Source organism: Triticum urartu, unplaced genomic scaffold (genome assembly GCF_003073215.2).
Source record: "Triticum urartu cultivar G1812 unplaced genomic scaffold, Tu2.1 TuUngrouped_contig_6498, whole genome shotgun sequence".
In the NCBI taxonomy this organism is placed as follows: domain Eukaryota; kingdom Viridiplantae; phylum Streptophyta; class Magnoliopsida; order Poales; family Poaceae; genus Triticum; species Triticum urartu.
Genome location: NW_024117263.1, coordinates 1 through 21,574, shown reverse-complemented (window position 1 = coordinate 21,574; position 21,574 = coordinate 1). Strand labels below are relative to the sequence as shown.

The 21,574-nt window shown below is 44.2% G+C and overlaps 2 protein-coding genes across 2 annotated transcripts; one reads left to right on the top strand and one right to left on the bottom strand.

Moving 5' to 3' along the window:
• Positions 1-6,578: 6,578 nt before the first annotated feature.
• On the top strand, positions 6,579-7,726 carry LOC125530697. Its single transcript, XM_048695092.1, has 2 exons — positions 6,579-6,782; positions 7,138-7,726. The coding sequence occupies exons 1-2, from the start codon at positions 6,579-6,581 to the stop codon at positions 7,696-7,698; spliced, it is 765 nt and encodes a 254-aa protein (XP_048551049.1). The 3' UTR covers positions 7,699-7,726.
• A 987-nt stretch (positions 7,727-8,713) lies between these two features.
• On the bottom strand, positions 8,714-21,540 carry LOC125530698 (S phase cyclin A-associated protein in the endoplasmic reticulum-like). Its single transcript, XM_048695094.1, has 8 exons — positions 21,481-21,540; positions 20,037-21,212; positions 17,988-19,679; positions 16,745-17,899; positions 16,245-16,349; positions 15,852-15,941; positions 9,776-9,886; positions 8,714-9,696 (listed from the first exon to the last, which is right to left on the bottom strand). The coding sequence occupies exons 1-8, from the start codon at positions 21,538-21,540 to the stop codon at positions 9,193-9,195; spliced, it is 4,893 nt and encodes a 1,630-aa protein (XP_048551051.1). The 3' UTR covers positions 8,714-9,192.
• Positions 21,541-21,574: the final 34 nt, after the last annotated feature.

The following is a 21,574-nucleotide window of genomic DNA, read 5'->3' as shown; positions in this document are numbered from 1 at the left end:
CTTTGCTCAGCCCCTCTTATAGCGTTGTTAGTTGCAGGTGAAGATTGGAGTTTGTTCCTTGTTGGAACATGTTTATTGTTGGGATATCATTATTATATCTTGTTTACTTTAATACATCTATATACTTGGTAAAGGGTGGAAGGCTCGGCCTTATGCCTGGTGTTTTGTTCCACTCTTGCCGCCCTAGTTTCCGTCATACCGGTGTTATGTTCCTTTATTTTGTGTTCCTAACGCGGTTGGGTTATAATGGGAACCCCTTGACAGTTCGCCTTGAATAAAACTCCCCTAGCAAGGCCCAACCTTGGTTTTACATTTGCCTAACAACCTAGCCTTTTTCCCTTGGGTTTCCGGAGCCCGAGGGTCATCTTTATTTTAACCCCCCGGGCCAATGCTCCTCTGAGTGTTGGTCCAAACTAGAGCCCCTTGCAACGCCACCTCGGGGAAACTTGAGGGTTGGTTTTAGTTGTACGGATTGCTCATCCGATGGCCCCGAGAACGAGATATGTGCAGCTCCTATCGGGATTTGTTGGCACATTCGGGCGGCTTTGCTGGTCTTGTTTTACCATTGTCGAAATGTCTTGTAACCGGGATTCCGAGTCTGATCGGGTCTTCCTGGGAGAAGGAATATCCTTAGTTGACCGTGAGAGCTTGTGATGAGCTAAGTTGGGACACCCCTGCAGGGTTTGAACTTTCGGAAGCCGTGCCCGCGGTTATGGGCAGATGAGAATTTGTTAATATCCGGTTGTAGAAAACCTGACACTTAACTTAATTAAAATGCATCAACCGCGTGTGTAGCTGTGATGGTCTCTTTTCGGCGGAGTCCGGGAAGTCAACACGGTTCTTGTGTTATGCTTGAACGTAAGTAGTTTCAGGATCACTTCTTGATCTTATAGCTTGTCGCCTGCGCTTTGCTTCTCTTCTCGCTCTCAGTTGCGTAAGTTAGCCACCATATATGCTAGTGCTTGCTGCAGCTCCACCTCACTACCTTTTCCTACCCATAAGTTTAAATAGTCTTGATTTCGCGGGTGTCAGATTGCTGAGTCCTCGTGACTCACAGATATTTCCAAACAGTTGCAGGTGCCGATGATACCATTGCAGATAACGCAACTGAGCTCAAGTGGGAGCTCGATGAAGATTGTGTTCGTTGTGTTGTTTCGTTTCCAGTTGATCAGTAGTGGAGCCCAGTCGGGACGATCGGGGATCTATGCATTTGGGGTTGTCTTTATTTATTTGGTTCCGTAGTCGGACCTTGATTGTATTCTGGATGATGTAATGCTATATTTATATATTGTGTGAAGTGGCGATTGTAAGCCAACTCTTTATCCCTTTCATATTCAGTACATGGGATGTGTAAAGATTACCCCTCTTGCGACATGCCTACTATGCGGTTATGCCTCTAAGTCGTGCTCCGACACGTGGGAGATATAGCCGCATCGTGGGTGTTACATGCTGTCACCGGAATTATTGGCTCCAGAACCATCCGCGGCGATGGAATCTGAAGTGGCCAGTACCGATACTCTGCAGGACCTAAGCAAAGTGTCGATCATATCTGAGCTTATTTCTTGAAGTACCGCACTTCTATTCTGATCACAGCCGTAGCAGACAGCAATGAGAGCAGTAGTCAAGATGGGCATCAACTCTGGGTCGCTGAAGAAAGCAAAAGGCAGGTCGCACACTTGTTTCTCAATTCGTCAGAATCGCCCAATATTCTCTAGAAATTAAGAAAAACATGGCTACATAAAATAATTGTTTACCTTATGAAGTATTGTGGGGCTCTTACCCCATCGAAGAACTGCTTGATTCCCGGGATGGAACAAAGAGAAGTAGCCAAAAAGCAGTATCGATTCTAGAAGCAGTAAACCGAACTGAAAAAAGGAGCACACACCTATTATCCAAAAATGCTGGCGATAGAATTGTTTCCTTGCGTCACTGTGGTATAATGTTAGCACATAAATGTCCCTTCAACTAGGTAACCAGAAGAAAGAAGAAGGAGCGATCGTAACACATAAATGTTCCTTTTATATTAATATGTATAAATTATCATAGCCGACCATCGAATAGAACTATCACTGTCAGTGCCAGAAATTCGCCTCATGCCCATATCGGTCTTTGTTGAATGGTTAGAAATGACAACATCAACTTCGCCTATGTGGTCTCAACATAGCCGGTCCCCAGCCCGGGTAAAGGAGGAGGGTTGTCATAGGCTTGGCGAGCCAACGTCAAAACTCAGCCACTCTTATAGAGATGAAACTCAGGAGATCATCGTTGGAACGTAACCCTCTTTTTCACGCGCCATACCGGAACCAAGGTGTGGTGTTTAGTGTGCAAGGGCCGGGGCGTCACCCCCTTGGTGGCGTGCCGTATCTTGATCTGGATATGGTGATAAGTGAGCAAGGATTGGGCCATCGCATCCTTAGTGGCGCGCTACATCGATGCCTGGGTGTGGTGAAAATGAGCAAGGTCTTCGCATTTGGCTCGACGAGTGCAAAGGGTAAGGAAGCTAGCCGAGCCTAGTAGGATCTGCTTAGCTTAGGTAACTAGAACATAGGGTCCCTAATAGGTAAGTTTCGGGAGCTAGTTGATACAGCGGTGAGGAGAGGTATTGATATCCTATGCATCCAAGAAACCAAATGGAGGGAACAGAAGGCGGAGGTGGAGGATACTGGCTTCAGCTGTGTTACACGCGGACAACTACAAACAGAAATGGAGTAGGCATCTTGATCAACAAGAGCCTCAAGTATGGAGTGGTAGACATCAAGAGGCAAGGGGACCGGATTATCATGGTCAAGCTGGTAATTGGGGCCTAGTTCTCAATATTATCAGGGCATAAGCCCTGTAGGCCACAATGAGAGCGCCAAGAGGGAGTTCCGGGAAGGCCTCGAGAACATGGTTAGTAATATACCTATTGGCGAGAAGCTCTTCATAGAAGGAGACCTCGATGGCCACATGGGTACATCTAATACAGGTTTTGAAGGGGTGCATGGGGTTTTTGGCTATGGCATCAGGAATCAAGATAGAGAAGATGCCTTAAGCTTCGCTCTAGCCTACGATATGATTGTAGCTAACACCCTCTTTAAAGAAAGAGAATCCCATCTAGTGAGTTTTAGTAGTGGTCAACACTCTAGCCAGGTTGACTTCGTTCTCTCGAGAAGAGAAGACGGGTGTGCTTACCCCAATGAGTGCCCCAAGATTTCTATCAGAGAAACAAAGACGAGAACATGCATCAACCCCTATCCATAGATTACCCCAATGTCACCTCGGAAACCCGCGAGTTGAGTGCCAAAACACATATCAAGTGAATCAATATGATACCCCATTGTCACCACGGGTATTGATAGCAAGACATACGTCAGCTCCCAAATCCATAAAAATATTCAATCCGGTAAAATGAAATCTCAAATGGAAAACTCAATTCTCAACAAGATAGATAGGGGTAAACATCATATGATCCGACTAGATTAACAAAGCCCACGATACATCAAGATCGTGACATCTCAAGAACACGAGAGAGGGAGAGATTAAACACATAGCTACTGGTACAAACCCTCAACCCCGAGGGTGGACTACTCCCTCCTCATCATGGTGGCCGCCGGGATGATGAAGATGGCCACCGGTGATAATTTCCCCCTCCGGCGGAGTGCCGGAACAGGGTCTAGATTGGTTTCTCATGGCTACAGAGGCTTGCGGCGGTGAAACTTCTGATCTAGGGTTACCGCCGGGGGTTTTGTAATATTCGGAAATTTATAGTGCGAAGAGGCGGTGCGGGAGGCTACCGAGGTGGGCACAACCTACCAGTGCGCGCCCAGGTGGGTTGTGCCCTCCTCGAAGCACTCCTCTGGTACTTCTTTGGCCCAAGTTCTTCCTTCTGGTCCATAAAAAATCTCCGAAAAGTTTCGCTGCGTTTGGACTCTGTTTGGTATTGATTTTCTGCGATGTAAAAAATAAGCAAAAAACAGCAACTGACACTGGGCACTATGTCAATAGGTTAGTCCCAAAAAATAATATGAAGTTGCTATAAAATGATTGTAAAACATCCAAGAATGATAATATAACAACATGAATACTTCGTGAATACTTCGTAAATTATAGATACGCCGGAGACGTATCAGACGCTTCTCCGTACAATAACCAATAGCGAGACCTGGATACTCATATTGGTTCCTACATATTCTATGAAAATCTTTATCGGTCGAACCTTTATGGCAACATATGTAGTTCCCTTTGTCCGTCGGTATGTTACTTGCCCGAGATTCGATCGTCGGTATCTCCATACCTAGTTCAATCTCGTTACCGACAAGTCTCTTTACTCGTTCTGTAATACATCATCTTGTACCTAACTCCTTAGTCACTTTGCTTGCAAGCTTCTTGTGATGCTGATTACCGAGAGGGCCCAGAGATACCTTTCCGTCATATAGAATGACAAATCCTAATCTCGATCCATGCCAACTCAACAGACATCTTCGGAGATACCTGTAGAGCACCTTTATGATCACCCAGTCATGAAGTGACGTTTGATACTCCTGCGGAATCTGGGGGTTGCATGATCTCATGGTCGAAGGAACATGTATTTGACATCAAGAAAATAGTAGCAATAAATCGAACGATCATATGCTCCGCTAATGAATGGGTCTTGTCCATCAAATCATTCTCCTAATGATATGATCTCGTTATCAAATGACAACTCATATCTATGGTCAGAAAACCTTAACCATCTTTTAACCAACGAGCTAGTATAGTAGAGGCTCACTAGGGACTTGGTATTTGTTTATGTATGCACACATGTATTGAAGTATCCGATCAATACAATTATAGCATGAATAATAAACTTTTATCATGATTAAGGAAATATAGTAATAACCACTTTATTATTGCCTCTAGGGCATATTTCCAACAACCGGTTGACTAGCAACACGGTGAGATGCGATGCTTGATGGGAAGGGATTTATCAGATTATGATTATATTAGTATTGGCAGAGATGGTTTTGTTTCTGTACATGCACAACCGGCTAGTGTAGCTCGGCTAATGATTTATCTCTCTAAAAATGAATAAAGAGGATAGTATTAAGCGGATGCAAAGGCGTACTGAGGAGTATCGTTCGGGAAGGAATGATATGCATGAAGCTATTGAAGATTTTGATGACATGGAGAAGCTTGGACAGGGGTTCTCATCAGTTGACCCACTTGAGGAAGTTGATATTGGTGATGGAAGTGTCCCAAGACCTACATTTATTAATGCTAATATGGGGCCTAAGAGGGAAGGTATGTGCATTACTTAAGGAATTTATCGATTGCTTTACTTGGAATTATATTGAGATGCCCGATTTGAACAGGGACTTAGTTGAACAATTTCCTTATAAATCTGGTTTTAAACCACATGAACAACCCCTTAGGCGATTCAATCCTAGTATATATGACCGCATCAAAGATGAAATTGATCGGTTGTTAAAAGCTGGGTTCGTGTAGATATGCGGAATGGATTTCTAATATTGTTCATGTTGAAAAGAAAAATACTAATAAGATTAGAGTATGTATTGATTTTAGGGATTTGAATAGGGCTACCCCTAAAGATGAATATCCTATGCCTATGGCCGACATATTGATTAATGATGCTTCTGGACATAAAGTAATCAATTTTTTAGATGGTAATGCTGGTTATAATCATATATTTATGGCCAGAAAAGATATGTTTAAGACTTCTTTTCGATGCCCTGATTTTGTTGGTTTATTTGAGTGGACTGTCATAACTTTTGGATTGAAAAATGCCGGCGCTACATACCAGCGTGCTATGAATCTGATTTTTCATGATCTTCTAGGCATCGTGTTAGAAATATATATTGATGATGTAATTGTTAAATCGTATGGGTTTGGTCATCATTTAGCCGATTTGTGATTAGTTTTTGAAAGAATGCGTTGGTATGGGGTGAAAATGAATCCATTCAAATGTGCTTTCAGTGTGTCGACTAGTAAGTTCTTAGGTTTTATAATTCATTAGCATGGCACAGAGATTGATCCTAAGAAGGTAGAGGCAATCAGAAAATTGGAGGAGCCCACATGTAAAAGAGATGTGCAGAAACTGTTAGGGAAAATTGCCGTGTGTACATCTAACTTTCCATCTCCGCGTCATTAAAATTGCCATTAAAAACATTCGATTTGCCATGTGCTCACACTTGATGTCAAGTACTTATCATTTTCGGATAAAAAAGACTCGTTTACTATCCACGTTGTGCACTCGGCTTCAATCAAATGCGCATATGTTTCTATCATTTTTTTACATATGATCACAAATAATGGATAGTGTCTGTTCAAATTAGAGATTAGAGGGAATAGAGGGCACATTTTTTTCACGTTATGGTTGGAATTAACTGAGAGTCCACGTTTTCTCTCCTAAAAAAACCGAGAGTCGACGTCCCATCCGAATCAAACTAGGATCAGTCACCGATTCATCTACTCTATATGTACTAGGCTGCCTTTGGAGGTATATATATACTCGCGTGTCGCCGTGTTGCGTCTCGTGTGTGTGCTAGCTAGATCGATCAACAAGAGGGACGTGTGATCAAGGTCAAGGAAGGGACAAGCATATGGAAGCAGTAACAAAGCTGCTACCCGACGACGTGCTCGCGGACATCCTCCGCCGTCTCCCGCCGCACAGCCTCACGGCGTCACGCTGCGTCTGCAAGGCGTGGCACGCCATGATCGACGCCGGGCACCTGCTGCGGGCAGACCTCCTTCCGCACACGCTCGGCGAGATCTTCATATACTTCCGCTTCCTACCATTGTTTTGGGTACCGCTCAAAATTTCGCGATCCCGAGCGGTTACCGCGTTTACCGCTACCTCACGGAAAACACTCATACCAAGCAAAAAAATTCAAGTTTTTTTTAAATTTGAGTCGAACTCGAAATCTCTGACCAAGCAGCATCGGTGGGTGCGTGTGTTGAGCCACTACGCTAGGAGAAAGACTGTGATATCATAGAGTTAAAAGTTTATCTATATCAACTTTGAAATATTTGAATTCAAAATTTGATTTTGAATTTCGTCCGAATTTTTTCCGGTATTTCGTGGTTACCGTGGGAACCGTGAATTTCGGTGCCCCTCGAGAAAAAAGGCTCGCTTGGGATCCAAAACCTTGCTTCCTACAGGTCTCGGAGCTCTTCCGTCCGTCGACCAGGACCGCGGTCTCCGGCGACCTCAGTTATAGCTCGAACACCGCCGTCAGGGAGCACTGCAACGGCCTCGTCCTACTACTCTCCCACATGGTGGTCAACCCTGCAACGCGGCAGTGCGCGCGGTTGCCGCCGCTGCCACCGCTGCCCTCGCGCGCCGGGATGGAGGATTTCTACGTCTTGGGAGGAGACAAGTTTCTGGTGTTCGATCCTAGTGTCTCCCCTCACTACGAGGTGGTATCGATCCCTCTCGTTCCATTTGAGGAGAGGCTGGGCCGGATGCCCAGGGAATCGGAGTGGCCGCCGTCGCCGTTCGACCTGCCCGTCTACTCGTCGGACACGAAGCGGTGGGAGGAGAGGGCGTTCGTCCGGCAAGGAGGCGCCGCGGGAACCATCGCCGGCATGCTGGAGGAGGACAGGCTAGACCTGGACGTGAAGCTCTACGGCGTGTACCTGCGCGGAGCGCTCTACGCGCAGATCCAAATTAAAACGACTTCTGCTGCAGGATATCTATGGCGGACCGTAAGTATCGGGTGATCCGCCCTCCGGCGGGCATGGAGACGGCCACGTATCCGGAGCTTCATCTGGGCAAGTCGGAGAACGAGGTCCGCTGCGCGATGGTGGAAGACGCGTTCAGGTTTCTCCGGGTTTGGGTCCTCGACGAGTCGCGCGGGCGGTGCGAGTGGGCGCTGAGGCATCGCGTCGACCTCGAGCAGGCACTGGCGCGTGGGGTGTGCTACCGTCGGGAAGAAACCGACGAGCGTTGGATCCTGGAAGATGTTAACGACGGCGGCGCCTCGGACGAAGAAGAAGACGATCACGCAGCGGTGGTGGAGCGGGAAACTAAGTCTGATTATGTTAGCTTCCTCGGGTTCCATCCTTTTGAGGACGTCGTCTTCTTGTGCGATACGTTGACGAGGGGGCTGGCCTATCATTTGATGCACTCGAGGCTTCAGTACTTGGGCATCCTGCGCCCAAGGCACTACGGTCATATCGCTGGCTCGGTTGCAGGTGTAAATGCATCTTTTCCGTACACGCCTTGTGGGATGGGGGAGCTGTCATAATATATGGTCGTCGGCACAAGTGCCCCGCCGCCGGTCGCCGGCCGGCACTTGACGTGGGGAGAATGAAGCGGAGGAGGAGATGAGTGGGGATGGCTGCCGGAGCCTGGGCGCACGGACAGCGCAGCAGCCCGCTGTCCTGAGAGCCGAGACGGTGAGTGACAAGACCACGCTCGGGGCAAGACGACGGCGCTCTAAGTAGCAGCACATGCATGCGTCGGCGGCAGCCAGAGCGGGCTCGCGGGGAGGGCCAGTTGGCGGCTGGGCGGGCATGAATAAGATAGTGATGGCTAGTACAAAAGATTAGGTAACCACAAGCCTTGATGGCTAGTGACATGGAAATCAATGCATTTTGTTGTAGTTCCTCCTAAGACAGAGGCCTTGGTTGTTTTGTAATAGAAACTTATTGATTGTCAGCATACGCGTCTCTAAATAATGTTCGAAAAAGGATAACAGCTTTGTCTGGTTTGTACCATGCTTTGAACTGAAGCTCACCCAAAATAGTATATATGATGTATTTCTTCCCTGTGTGCATGTGTTGGTGCCAGAGTTTGACATTACAATTCACAGCTTGTTTCTATACAGTTCTTTGGACAAGGAACTGGCTAATTTCTTTTTGAGAATCAGGAACTGGCTAATTTGAGGCATGCATAACGCTGCATCGTAAACTTATTCTCTACAATCACATCTTTAGCCCCCGGGATTTAGTCAAAAATTAACAGGTAGGGTAACCTGGAACCAGCCTGCTGATATGTTACTGCCTCCCTCATGGTACACTAGTCAGACGAACCATCGCCTCAAACACCCGAATTCGGCAGGCAGGCAGCTTCTTGTGAAGGTCCAGTCAGCTTGTGCAAAAAAAAGGAATTCGGTAGCTTCTTCTAAAGGTCTTCTAGTCAGCTTGTGCAAAAACCCGAATTCTGTAGCCTCTGGTAAAAGTCTGGTCAGCTTGTGCCATTCAGCGTTTTCGCTATGCACCGCCGCAGAAGAACTCTTCTGCTTTCTCAAAGAAGAAAGCCGGGATTTTCCTATGCAACATAAAAGCAGATGAAGCTTCTCCGGCCCTTTGCTTCAAGGGCCCCCCATCATCACCAGCTCGTACTCCTCTACCATCCTTTTGATTCTTGTTTCTGTTTAACTTGATGGCCCCTGAAACGCCTTTTCCTAACACTGGCCGCGCACCTTTGCGGCTTGACCGTATCGACATGTCAGATAGTGAGTTTCTGATGTCCGGCAAGATATGAGTGCTGTCACCGGAATTATTAGCTCCAGAACCATCCACGGCGACGGAATCTGAAGTGGCCAGCACTGACGCTCTGCAGGACCTAAGCAAAGTACCGATCATATCTGAGCTTATTTCTTGAAGTACCACACTTCTATTCTGATCACAGCCGTAGCAGACGGCAATGAGAGCAGTAGTCAAGATGGGCATCAGCTCTGGGTCGCTGAAGAAAGCAAAAGGCAGGTCGCACACCTGTTTCTCAACTCATCAGAATCGCCCAGTATTCTCCAGAAATTACGAAAAAACATGGCTACATAAAATAACTGTTTACCTTATGAAGTATTGTGGGGCTCTTACCCCATCGAAGAACTGCTTGATTCCCAGGATGGAACAAAGAGAAGTAGCCAAGAAGCAGTATCGATTCTAGAAGCAGTAAACCGACCTGAAAAAAGGAGCACACACCTATTATCCAAAAATGTTTGCCAAAGAATTGTTTCCTTGCGTCACTGTGGTATAACGTTAGCACTGGTCCCTTGCATTGGGTAACCAGAAGAAAAGAAAAAAAAAGTAGCGATTGTAACACATAAATATTCCTTTTAAAATAATAAGTATAAATTATCATAGCTGACCATCGAATAGAACTATCACTGTCAGTGCCAGAAATTTGCCTCGTGCCCATATCGGTCTTTGTAGAATGGTTAGAAATGAAAACATCAACTTTGCCTATGTTGTCTCAAAATAGCCGGTCCCAAGCCCGGGTAAAGGAGGAAGGTTATCGTAGGCTCGGCGAGCAAACATCAAAACTCAGCCACTCTTGTAGACATGAAACTCAAAAGAACATCGTTGGGGCATAACCCTCTTAGTGATGCGCCATACCGGAACCCAGGTGTGGTGTTTAGTGTGCAAGGGCCGGGCCGTCACCCCCTTGGTGGCATGCCGTATCTTGATCTGGATATGGTGATAAGTGAGCAAGGATTGGGTCATCGCATCCTTAGTGGCGCGCTACATCGACGCCCGGGTGTAGTGAAAATGAGCAAGTCTTCGCATTTGGCTCGACGAGTGCGATGAGTAAGGAAGCTAGCCGAACCTAGTAGGATCCGCTTAGCTTAGGTAACTGGAACATAGGGTCCCTGACAGGTAAGTTACGGGAGCTAGTTGATACAGCAGTGAGGAGAGGTGTTGATATCCTATGCGTCCAAGAAACCGAATGGAGGGGGCAGAAGACGAAGGAGGTGGAGGATACTGGCTTCAAGTTGTGGTACATGGGGATAACTACAAACAGAAATGGAGTAGGTGTCTTGATCAACAAGAGCCTCAAGTATGGAGTGGTAGACGTCAAGAGGAGGCAAGGGGACCGGATTATCATGGTCAAGCTGGTAGTTGGGGGCTTAGTTCTCAATATTATCAAGGCATAAACCCCGTAGGCCACAATGAGAGCACCAAGAGGGAGTTCTGGGAAGGTCTCGAGAACATGGTTAGGAGTGTACCTATTGGCGAGAAGCTCTTCATAGAAGGAGACCTCAATGGCCACATGGGTACATCTAATACAGGTTTTGAAGGGGTGCATGGGGTTTTTGGCTATGGTATCCGGAATCAAGATGGAGAAGATGTCTTGAGCTTCACTCTAGCCTGCGATATGATCGTAGCTAACACCCTTTGTAAAAAGAGAGAATCCCATCTAGTGAGTTTTAGTAGTGGTCAACGCTCTAGCCAGATTGATTTCGTTCTCTCGAGAAGAGAAGACGGGTGTGCTTGCCTAGATTGTAAGGTCGTAACCGAAGAGAGTGTTGTCCATCAACACAAGCTTGTGGTGGCTGACTTCCGCTTTCGGCTTCGTGTCCAGTGGGATAGACGCACCAAAGTCGCTAGAACGAAGTGGTGGAAACTCCAAGGGGGGGGGGGGGCAGCTCAGACTTTCAAGGAGAGGGTTATTAAGGAGGGCCCTTGGGAGGAAGGAGGTGATGCAAACAATATGTGGATGAAGATGGCAGCTTGCATTCGTAAGGTGGCTTCAGAGGAGTTTGGTGTGACGAGGGGAAGTAGAAGCGGAGCTAAAGATACCTGATGGTGGAACGATGATGTCCAGAAGGCTATTAAGTAGAAGACAGTTTCAGACGCGTACACCTGGACATGAGTGCAGACAGCATTGAGAAGTGCAAGGTGGCAAAGAAGGCCACAAAGCAAGCAATGAGCGAAGCAAGGGGTCGGGCGTATGAGGACCTCTACCAACACTTACTCCTTCCGTCCAGAAATACTTGTCATCAAAATGAATAAAAGGGGATGTATCTAGATGTATTTTAGTTCTAGATACATCCATTTTGATGACAAGTATTTTCGGACGGAGGGAGTAGATACGAAGGAAGGCGAAAGGACATCTATAAGATGGCCAAGATCCAAGAGAGTAAGACGAGGGATGTCAACCAAGTCAAATGCATCAAGGACAGAGCATATCGGCTCCTGGTGAAGGACGGGGAGAACAAGCATAGATGGCGGGAGTACTTCGACAAACTATTATGGAGAGAATGAGAGCTCTACCATTGAGCTGGACGACTCCTTGATGATACCATAAAGCGTTCTGTGCAACGAATCCAGGAGTCTGAGGTCAAGGAGGCTTTAAAAAGGATGAAAGGAGGTAAGGCAATGGGTCCTGATTGTATCCTGATTGTGGTGTGGAGAGGCCTCGGAGACATAGTGTTAGTATGGCTAACTACGCTTTTCAACCTCATTTTTCGGGCAAACAAGATACCAAAAGAATGGAGGCGGAGTATATTATCAACCTTCAAGAACAAGGGGGATGTTCAAAGTTGTATTAATTACCGTGGAATTAAGCTGATGAGCCATACAACGAAGCTATGGGAGAGTCATTGAGCACCGCTTAAGAAGAACGACAAGCGGGACCAAAAGTCAGTTTGGTTCCATGCCTGGGAGGTCGACCATGAAAGCCGTTTTCTTGGTACAGCAACTTATGGAGAGAGACAGGGAGCCAAAGATGGACTTGCATATAGTGTCCATTGACTTGGAGAAGGCCTACGATAAGATACCATGGAATGACATATGGTGGGCCTTGGAGAAAAAGAAAGTCCCAACAAAGTACATTACCCTCATCATAGACATGTGCGATGATGTTGTGGCAAGTGTTTGTACAAGTGATGGCAACATGACGACTTTCCGATTGAAATAGGACGGCACCAAGGGTCAGCTTTGAGCCCTTATCTTTTTGCTTTGGTGATGGATGGGGTCACAAGGGATATACAAGGAGATATCCCATGGTGTATATGCTCTTTGCGGATGATGTGGTGCTAGTCGATAATAGTCGAACGGGGGTTACTAGAAAGTTAAGAGCTATGGAGACAAACTCTAGAATCGAAAGGTTTTAGGCTTAGTCTTTACCTAATAATAAAGCAGCTATCGCTTCTTCCTCCCAAAATTTTCGTCCGTTGTGTAAAATTTCGTTCGTCCGTCGCTAGCAAATTTTCGTACGCTGTCGATTTTCTAGACCTGTCGATCACATGGGCCTCAGCCCACTCACGAGGTGGCCCAGGCAAAGAAAACAACTATACCTGCAGTACGCGTAGTCAAACTCTAGCCCTCCGATTCAATCCTACAGACACGACCAACTAACCAAGCTCCAAGTTATGTACTAAAGATTTCATGTTCGTTTCCGTCTAATATTGTCCCACCTCGCCCTCTTACACAAAATCTGATTGATTTATATACACTTGCCAGTTAATGTCAATTAGCCGCCTAGAAAATCAGGAAGGACTGGATCCGTCTCTAAAGAAAAAATGTGGAATAAATGAAATTAATGAGAGAGACAGAGTGGATTAAGGAGTTACAACGTGCCTGCACGCATGCACACAGGATAACTTGAGAGATTAAGGAGGAAATAAATCGGTGTGCTATGCATGCATGCAGGATGAGGGAGATTAAAGAAGATCTAACTTAATTAGAGGGAGAGGGAGAGATGAGAATAGACTCCTGAGATTTGTGTGGGGCATATGCCATGCACCGTAAAACAGATGAAGCAGCCCCGATTTGGAAGGACAGGATTTGTGGGTCGGAAATTAAAATTCCAGAGATTGTGCCATGCACCATATTGTGGAATCATTGTCCGGAATTAAAAATTCCAATGATTGTGCCATGCAACATATTGTGGGATCATTATTCATTATTCATCATTCATGCACGTAAATTATGGACATTAAAACGTATGGCTAGCATGCACTTTTGAGCATTCTTTTTGGTGACTAATTTGAGATAAAAACTTCAAGTTGCTTCCTGTATCTCGGTAGTGCCACATCTAATTATGTGCATGATCATTTTCTTTGAAATATATTCACAGAATAATTACTCACAGGAGTAATCATCTCTGTAAAACTTGAGGTCTATCAGGAGTAAATATATCTCTCACCCCATTACTTGGAGCCAATATATGTAATTATTTCAATTTGGATGGATTTGGACTTAGTAGTGCAATAGATAAATACTCGAATATGATACAAATTATCAAATTTATTTTATACCAATTAGAACGTGCGTGCTCTTTTGCTGATAAATGGAACCAAACAACAAGTTTATTTGTTGGAGGCGGCCTCTAAAGCTAGAAGGAAGCTAAGCTTGGACACATTGACGCCAAGGCTTGCACTGTATGGAGCATGCCTCTATAGGCTGTGATATCGCCTTATGGTTTTAGTATTTTAAATGGCCTTTTAGAAGTTTTTCTCAGCTTAAGTTTCAAAAGTTTTTTTATTCTCTACCACGTCGCCATAACCTAATTTTTAGTCTTGCACGATGTGTTTTTTAGTAGTGAGGGTGCTGTCAGATGGGGATATCTTATGATTTAGATAGGACGGAGAAGGTGGAGGAAATCATTTGTGAAATTCAAATGAATTCCTAGCCATTGTCATCGAGCTTCATTGCATAGGACCTTCGTTATTTGATTCAAAATTATCCAACAATAATTATCTCTATCATATATTCCACACCGTCAGAAAAAAGCAATTGCATACAAATGTAGGGATGGTGCATGAATCAAGTAAAGATGAGATAAGGATGGCGTCCACCATCATCATAAGTATGTAGAATTACAAGTCGTTGTAGAGAGGAGCTCACGAAGTGGCATTCTAGAGTAAGCAAGCTCATTGCCTTAGGATTGACCACTTTTATCGTGAAAGTGAATAATGTGACTATCATTGACGACGATGGTGAAGAGGAGACGTGGCAATACGGATGTGTCACCACTAGGACGTGAAAAGATTTGTTTATCCCGTTGCAACGCACGGGCACATTTCCTAGTAGAACTAAAACTAAGTACATGAGGTGCGGTTTCAGTACTACTAGGCACGAGGAGGTTAGCCTTGATGGACTGGTGGTACCTTAGACAGACACCTTTCAATATTTGGGGTCAATGCTTCAGAAGGACGGTGATCTCAATGAAGATATGAGCCATAGAATCAAAGCCAAATGGATGAAGTGGCGCCAAGCTTCTGTCGTTCTCTGTGGCAAGAGAGTGCCACAAAAGTTAAAAGGCGGGTTCTAAGGACGGCGATCCGACCCGCAATGTTGTATGGCGCTGAGTGTTGGCCGACTAAAAGGCGACATGTTCAACAGTTGGGTGTAGGGGATATGCACATGTTGAGATGGATGTGTGGCCACACAAGAAAGGATCAGGTGCGAAATGATGATATACATGATAAGAGTCGGGATAGCACCGACTGAAGAGAAGCTTGTCCAACATCGCCTGAGGTGGTTTGGGCATATACAACACAGGCCTCCTGCATAGCGGATGGTTAAAGCGTGCTGAAAATGTCAAGAGAGGTCGGGGTAGACCCAACTTGGCACGGGAGGAGTCCGTTAAGAGAGATCTAAAGGACTGGAATATCACCAAGAACTATCCATGGAGAGGGGTGTATGGAAGGTAGCTAGACCATGAGTTGGTTTCAAGATCTTATGGGTTTCAGCTCTAGCCTACCCCAGCTTGTTTGGGACTAAAGGCTTTGTTGTTAGAAATGACAGCATCCCAACAACAGTTAAAAGAGTGCACAAATATCAGAATCCACTTTATTTTTCAAACCATTGGGAATAGCTGTCTCCACTTGATTATTCTAGTGATACACCGATCACAGCCTAATCAGTAGAAGACAAATAATAATGAACTCCAGATGTATTACTTGCTACCATCGGCCAACGAAGAAATGATTTACAAATTGGAAAAACTTGAAACCTGAAAGTAACTACTACAATACTTGAGTGAAACAATCTACTTCAACACAAAGCACTACTTCAAAAGCGACATAGATATGGCCCTCCAGGGACGGACATCCGAGAAAAAGAACCATAGATATATCACACAAACTACTGAGAATACATGGAAAGTTTGCTTGTAAATACAATAGCCTACAGTTTACCTGATCATTTGGTACTCCCCATTTATTCATGCAATGATTCAGCAGAAAACTGATCAAATGAAAGAATTCCATCTTCAGATCTGATCTAGCCTGAAAAGAGTTCATAACCAGTAAGCATACAAACTACCATAGGTGGAAAAACAGATCATTAAGATCTTCAGGGCTCCCATATTAAAATGTTGCCAGTTTGCCGACAGCAAATTTTGCATGAGATCTTTAAGAATGACTAGTTCTCTGCTGGCACTATAAATAGTTTAAGATTATTTTTTGTGTGTCTTCCTAGGCTATATTTTGCAGTTCAGAAATTCATCTATTCAGCGTCAAACGATGCATGAAAACCAACAAACAAGAAGCCAATAACAATAATACCCAGCCTTGGATACAGCTGCTTACCAGCATACACTGCAGAAGAGTGATATCCAAACATGCCACATTGTTCAAAACTTTCAATACACCAGTGGCTACTTCTTCAAAATTTGATGGAAGAATCGCTGAAGCCTGAAAATTTTAGCTATCATTTTCTAGCAAGAAGAAAACTACAACAAATCAATGCAATAATATCTAAATTGCCTGCTAGCTACCTACAAAATTATATCTATATGATGTCAAAAGGTCAATTTTTCTCGTTATATGTTACTAAACTCTTTAATAAGAACAATAGTATGCCAGTGAAAGAAAATTTATGGGCAAAACCCTTCTTGTTCATGAAACAAAAATGAGTACTACTTTGAAGCTGAGAAATTTCGTGCTATATATCAAAATGCATGAGTTCTACAAACATCCCAGTGCAATCTTGTAAAGCGACTCTCAAGGTCTACAGCGCAATTGAGTTTGGAGATAAAACAACTTTTCTCAATAAAGCATTGCACCTTAAAACAAGCAGAAACACAAACCTGGTCGGATGACGACCTGTTGTTTGCCTGCAGCAACACAGCTGTCAACAGTGAAGGCAGACTAACCAGGCCTGTCTCAGCCATGGCAGAAAGTACAAGCACTGCAGGTTGTTTCAGGTTTATTTCATTGCCTTTTCCAGGACTGTCATTCATTTCTGTACATATGTTATTCATCTTTCTTCCTTCAAGGTGACCGTCCACGGTACTATTTTCATTTCTCTGAGTGGAAACTTCAAAATGTTGATCTATTGTATCTCCCAGATTTGACGATTGTATTTCTAACACAGACCCTGAGTTATTCTGGCCAGCAGAGAGGTCTAACAAGCCTTTTCTAGTTTCATCCAGTGATCTTCTATCTCCTAGAGCGGAACCTTCATGTTGTTCGGTGAGCTTGTTTTCTTCAACCACTTCACTAAACCCACAGTCATCACATTTCGAAATATCACAAGTGTTAGATGGTAATTTGGCATCTCCAGACTCGTCCGGTGCCATCAGCTGGTTGCCAACTCGTATGTCTAGTGAACTAAGATACTCACATTCGTGAGCTAGATTACCAGCTGGAGTTCTGCATTTGCAGGACTCCCAATCAATGGCAGAAAAGTTCCCTGGTTTGGATGTCAAGACAGTCAGAAGATTGAGACCAAATAGTATGGATGATGGGAGTGGGGACCCTTCCACCTGGGGCCTATCATAAAGGGCAAAAAGATCTCGCAGACGGTGAATTGTTTGATAAGCTACAATCAGTTCTATCAGACCCTCCTGCATTTTGAGTTGTTCGTCGTCAACATATAAGTGACCAACAATGACGGTTACAGTCCATATAAAACCATCTAAAACTTCACCAACTGTCTCCATGTTCTCTGTAGTTTTACTTAACAGAAGATTCAAACTTCCAGAGTTTGATGCTGCCACCTTAATGTAATTCTCTAGTGATGCAGATAGCATGGGAATAATCGGAGGTAAAAGATTTTGTACTAGAAAATAAGTCCGATTAGCTGGAAGTGAGAGTAACACTCTAAGCAGGCGCAAAAGGTAAACAGTGACTTCACAAGCTACTGGTCTTGAAGTGTGTGAGGCAAGTAAAGCAGACGCAATGAAATCAAGCAAACCAACTTGTCTAGTAGCATGCAGTTCGAGATCCTTTCCTTCTAAGAACTGTTAAAAAATAAACAGAAAGTGCTATCAGTAACCATCTTTGCTATCATAGTATGGCACAATATGTAATGTAATCAATAAGAAGTACCTTCGTCATGTCACCAACAATCAAACCAATGCTCGCAGCACCTTCTTTTCTAGCTTGACGGTGTCTTTGCAAGTCCTGAAGCCATCTACTTAACTTACCTTTGGCAGCTCCTAGAGCAGCCCTGTGTGCAATTCCTGTGTTTTCACCTATGGCTGGTTCAACAAATTCATGCTTGAGAGCCATTAATCTCTGACGAATCTTCTTAATCTTTCGTTTCATTTGTGTGGCATTGGATGTTTTAACCATAGACTCTGCAGTGCTGGCATTGCCTACTATCTGTGAATCTTCGCCACTATTAGCTGACGTAGAACGGTTTAGGCTATCTTTACTTGGGAAGCGACGCTGAAAAGGTGAAGACTGATCCCTAAAATCCATTGAAGCTCTCTCACGTATTTGTTCAAGGTAAAACTTCCGGCGCTGCTCACTTTCACGGAGCTTTTCAGCTAGTTTTTGTGCTAAAAGTTCAGCTTCCTCTTGTTGCGCTTTAGCTCTTATCTCTTTTCTTCGTTGTTGCTCTGCGCTCTTCGCTTCTCGTGCAGCACTAGATGCTTTGCGCTCCTCTTCTCTTCTGACTATAGCTTCTTCTTTCTTACGCTGTATTTCAGCAAGGCGCTGCATTTTCTCAGCTTCAAGGAACTTTCTTCGTTCCAACACAGCCTCTTCCCTTGCAGTGTCCTCCTTCTGCTTTGTTTTGATCACCTGTAGCTTTTCAGCTCTCCGCATTTCAGAATCATGAAGTTTCTGCCTCAGCAAGAATTTCTTAGTTTCATCGTTCAGTGATGTAATAAAGCGAACCTCACTGACCTTAGTGCTCTCATCACCAGCTCTTTTCGCAACCTGGGCTAGATATGCTTCATGACGAGATTCACCACGTTGATGACGTGCATTCATTACTTCTCGCAGTTTTGAGCTGCGCACAGCCTGCAATTCATTTACACGACTTAACTTTTCAGTGGTACGTTGTAGTCTCTGAACTCTCTCACTTTCCAGTTGACTCCTGATCCGCAAAGCTCGTGCATGCTTTTCTTCTGCTTCTCTTTTCGTATCAAAAGCACTTCTTTTCTTCTTTTCGGGAGACATTAACTTGTCATGTAGAACACGTCCACGTTCTGTTACTTTTCTGCCAACACCAGGAGAATGAGAGGCACGGGAACTCCGAACAGGAGATTTCAGTATATCTTCCCAGTTTCTTTTTTCCTTCCAGGCATCCATCGATTTCCACTGTGCTGTATTTTGCTTCTCCTTTTCAAGATGGGTCGTACTCCTTTTCACAATATCTGTTGACTTTTTGTTCTCTGCCATTACCCTATCCTTAGAAGTGTGTTTAGCTATCTCAGATATTGGTTCTAGTGCCCCTCTTCTACTCCTTGCAGAAAATGAAGGATTACTTTGTGGGAATGATCTACCTGACTTCAATGCCTCCTTACTTTGTCTCTCTTCAGTAACTTCTTTCTCACTATCATCAGAAAGTTTCACCTGACTCTCCACTTTCAAACTGATATTCCCAACTGTTGCTGATGCTGTAGTCAGCTTTGCTGAAATACCTGAAACTTCCCCAGAAGAGCTAGGTGCAAAGCTCTCTGCTGTTATACCAGCCTGCTTGCGTGCCAGTTCGAACTGAATTCTCTGGAAGGCCTCTAGAGATGAAGACAATATCTCTTGCCTGTGTGGTGAACTTGTCATTCGTCTGACCTGCATACGTGATATATCAGAAAATGTCGCTTCAGCCTTCACAACTGTTCATATTATTCCAACAGAAATATATACGAGAAATCTACATTCACCAAGACATCATATACCACTCTTTTTTAAGGATAAACATATACCACGGTTAACATAACCAACAAGAACTTTTAGCATTCAACGTAGTAGACGTGTGTTCTAGGAGTACACAGTTCATCAGAGTGCTCAACAACTATCATAAAGAGATAAGAATGCTAAGAAACAACCATATACACATATTTCAAAGTTCCGCAGACAAAATGAACAGGTGTAATATGAAAATGAACCGCATGAAGGTAATCTTGATGGACTGGTGTGAACACAGACCTCCCAAGACAATGCATGAGGTCTTCGATGATCGGCTTTGACAGCCATTGGTACCCCTTCCTTTGGTAAGCTAGGAGACTTCTTGGTGTTATCAAAATGTTCTGCCCTGGACTTCAGTTCTTGAAAATCAGATATAGCTTCATCAAGAACGAGTATGGATTCATTAATTTGCTCCATGTCACATTCTAATTCACAGAGGAGGTACAGTTCATCCACAGCCCTATTCAGATTCTCAAAAAGAAAACACCAAAGCCTCTGCCTGAATCTTTCTTTGCTCTCAGCAGTTTCACCTCCAAGATCTACAGAAACCGTTGTGTGGTTAGGAAGTAATGTTTGGCTTTCTATGGGCGCAACCGAGGAAGATGTAACTGGAACTTCAAGATCATTATTTGAGGACAGGGAGACAGAGTCAGCTAAGGTAGTTGAACCACTAACAACTACAGGACTATCTTGTATTTCACATATATCCAATGGATTTCTATTACATTCAGTGGGTGTCTCCACTGCATGAATTGTGATAGGAGATGTATCAGCATTTCTTATAGAATTCATCTCATCTTCAAGTTCACTTTCATCTTTTAATTCATTTCTGAATTGTGTAGTGTCTTCATCATCCATGTACTCTGTAGAAGAATTATTATCTCTGAAGGCATCTGAGGGTAATGCTAGACCTGTGACATCATCAAAATTTCCAAACTTGACAGAAGAGTTGGGCAAAACACCTACTAGCTCTGTCTTTGGAGGGTCTTTGACATGATCAGAATCTTCTACAGATTTTGCAAGATCACTTGAACAGTTGGGAGATTCATGAGGCACTGAATGATCTGTGCGATCAATCATGCCAGTTTTGGGAGGATCAATTGTTTCTTCAGCCAACTGCAGTTCTTCACATTTTTTTACTACATGCTCTGAAGCTGAAACATTAAATCCATTCTTCAGGTTACTAGCACCTACATCAACACATTCCTCATGCTGAACTTTAGTTGTTTCTCTACTATCCAATTCATCAACGGCAAGGTTATCATTTGTGCTCTGATGTGGGTACTGCAGCCTGTCATACCACCTTGAACTGCCACTACTGTAGTTGGCCTGAGACCGTGATGAAGAGTTTGGAGTTTTATGGGTGGAACTTCCTGAAGACCTCTGCAATGTGAATTTCGAGCTGGATCGATGTTTCTGTTAAAAGAAATTATAGCGAGTTAACAGCAGCACAGCACCACACAACAGGAGATAAACACACACAACAATGGGAGAAAAAAAGGTCTATTGTGGTGCCATCTTGACAGTCCACAACACAAGGTAATTTTGGAAAAGCCCATAGCCTTGAAGCATCTTACAGAAGAATCAAACTAACATGGTGATATTGAGAAGATATTGTGTACAATTTCAATCATTCTATGGAATTAAAATGGAGCAGAGCTAGTCAGGTAAAGGACCCGCTTACCTTTTTCACTTCAAACCACCCTGATCCCAGATCATCCCCATCTCCATGGTCATTCTCCATAGTGGTGAACCAATCCACAGTGGATCCTTACGGC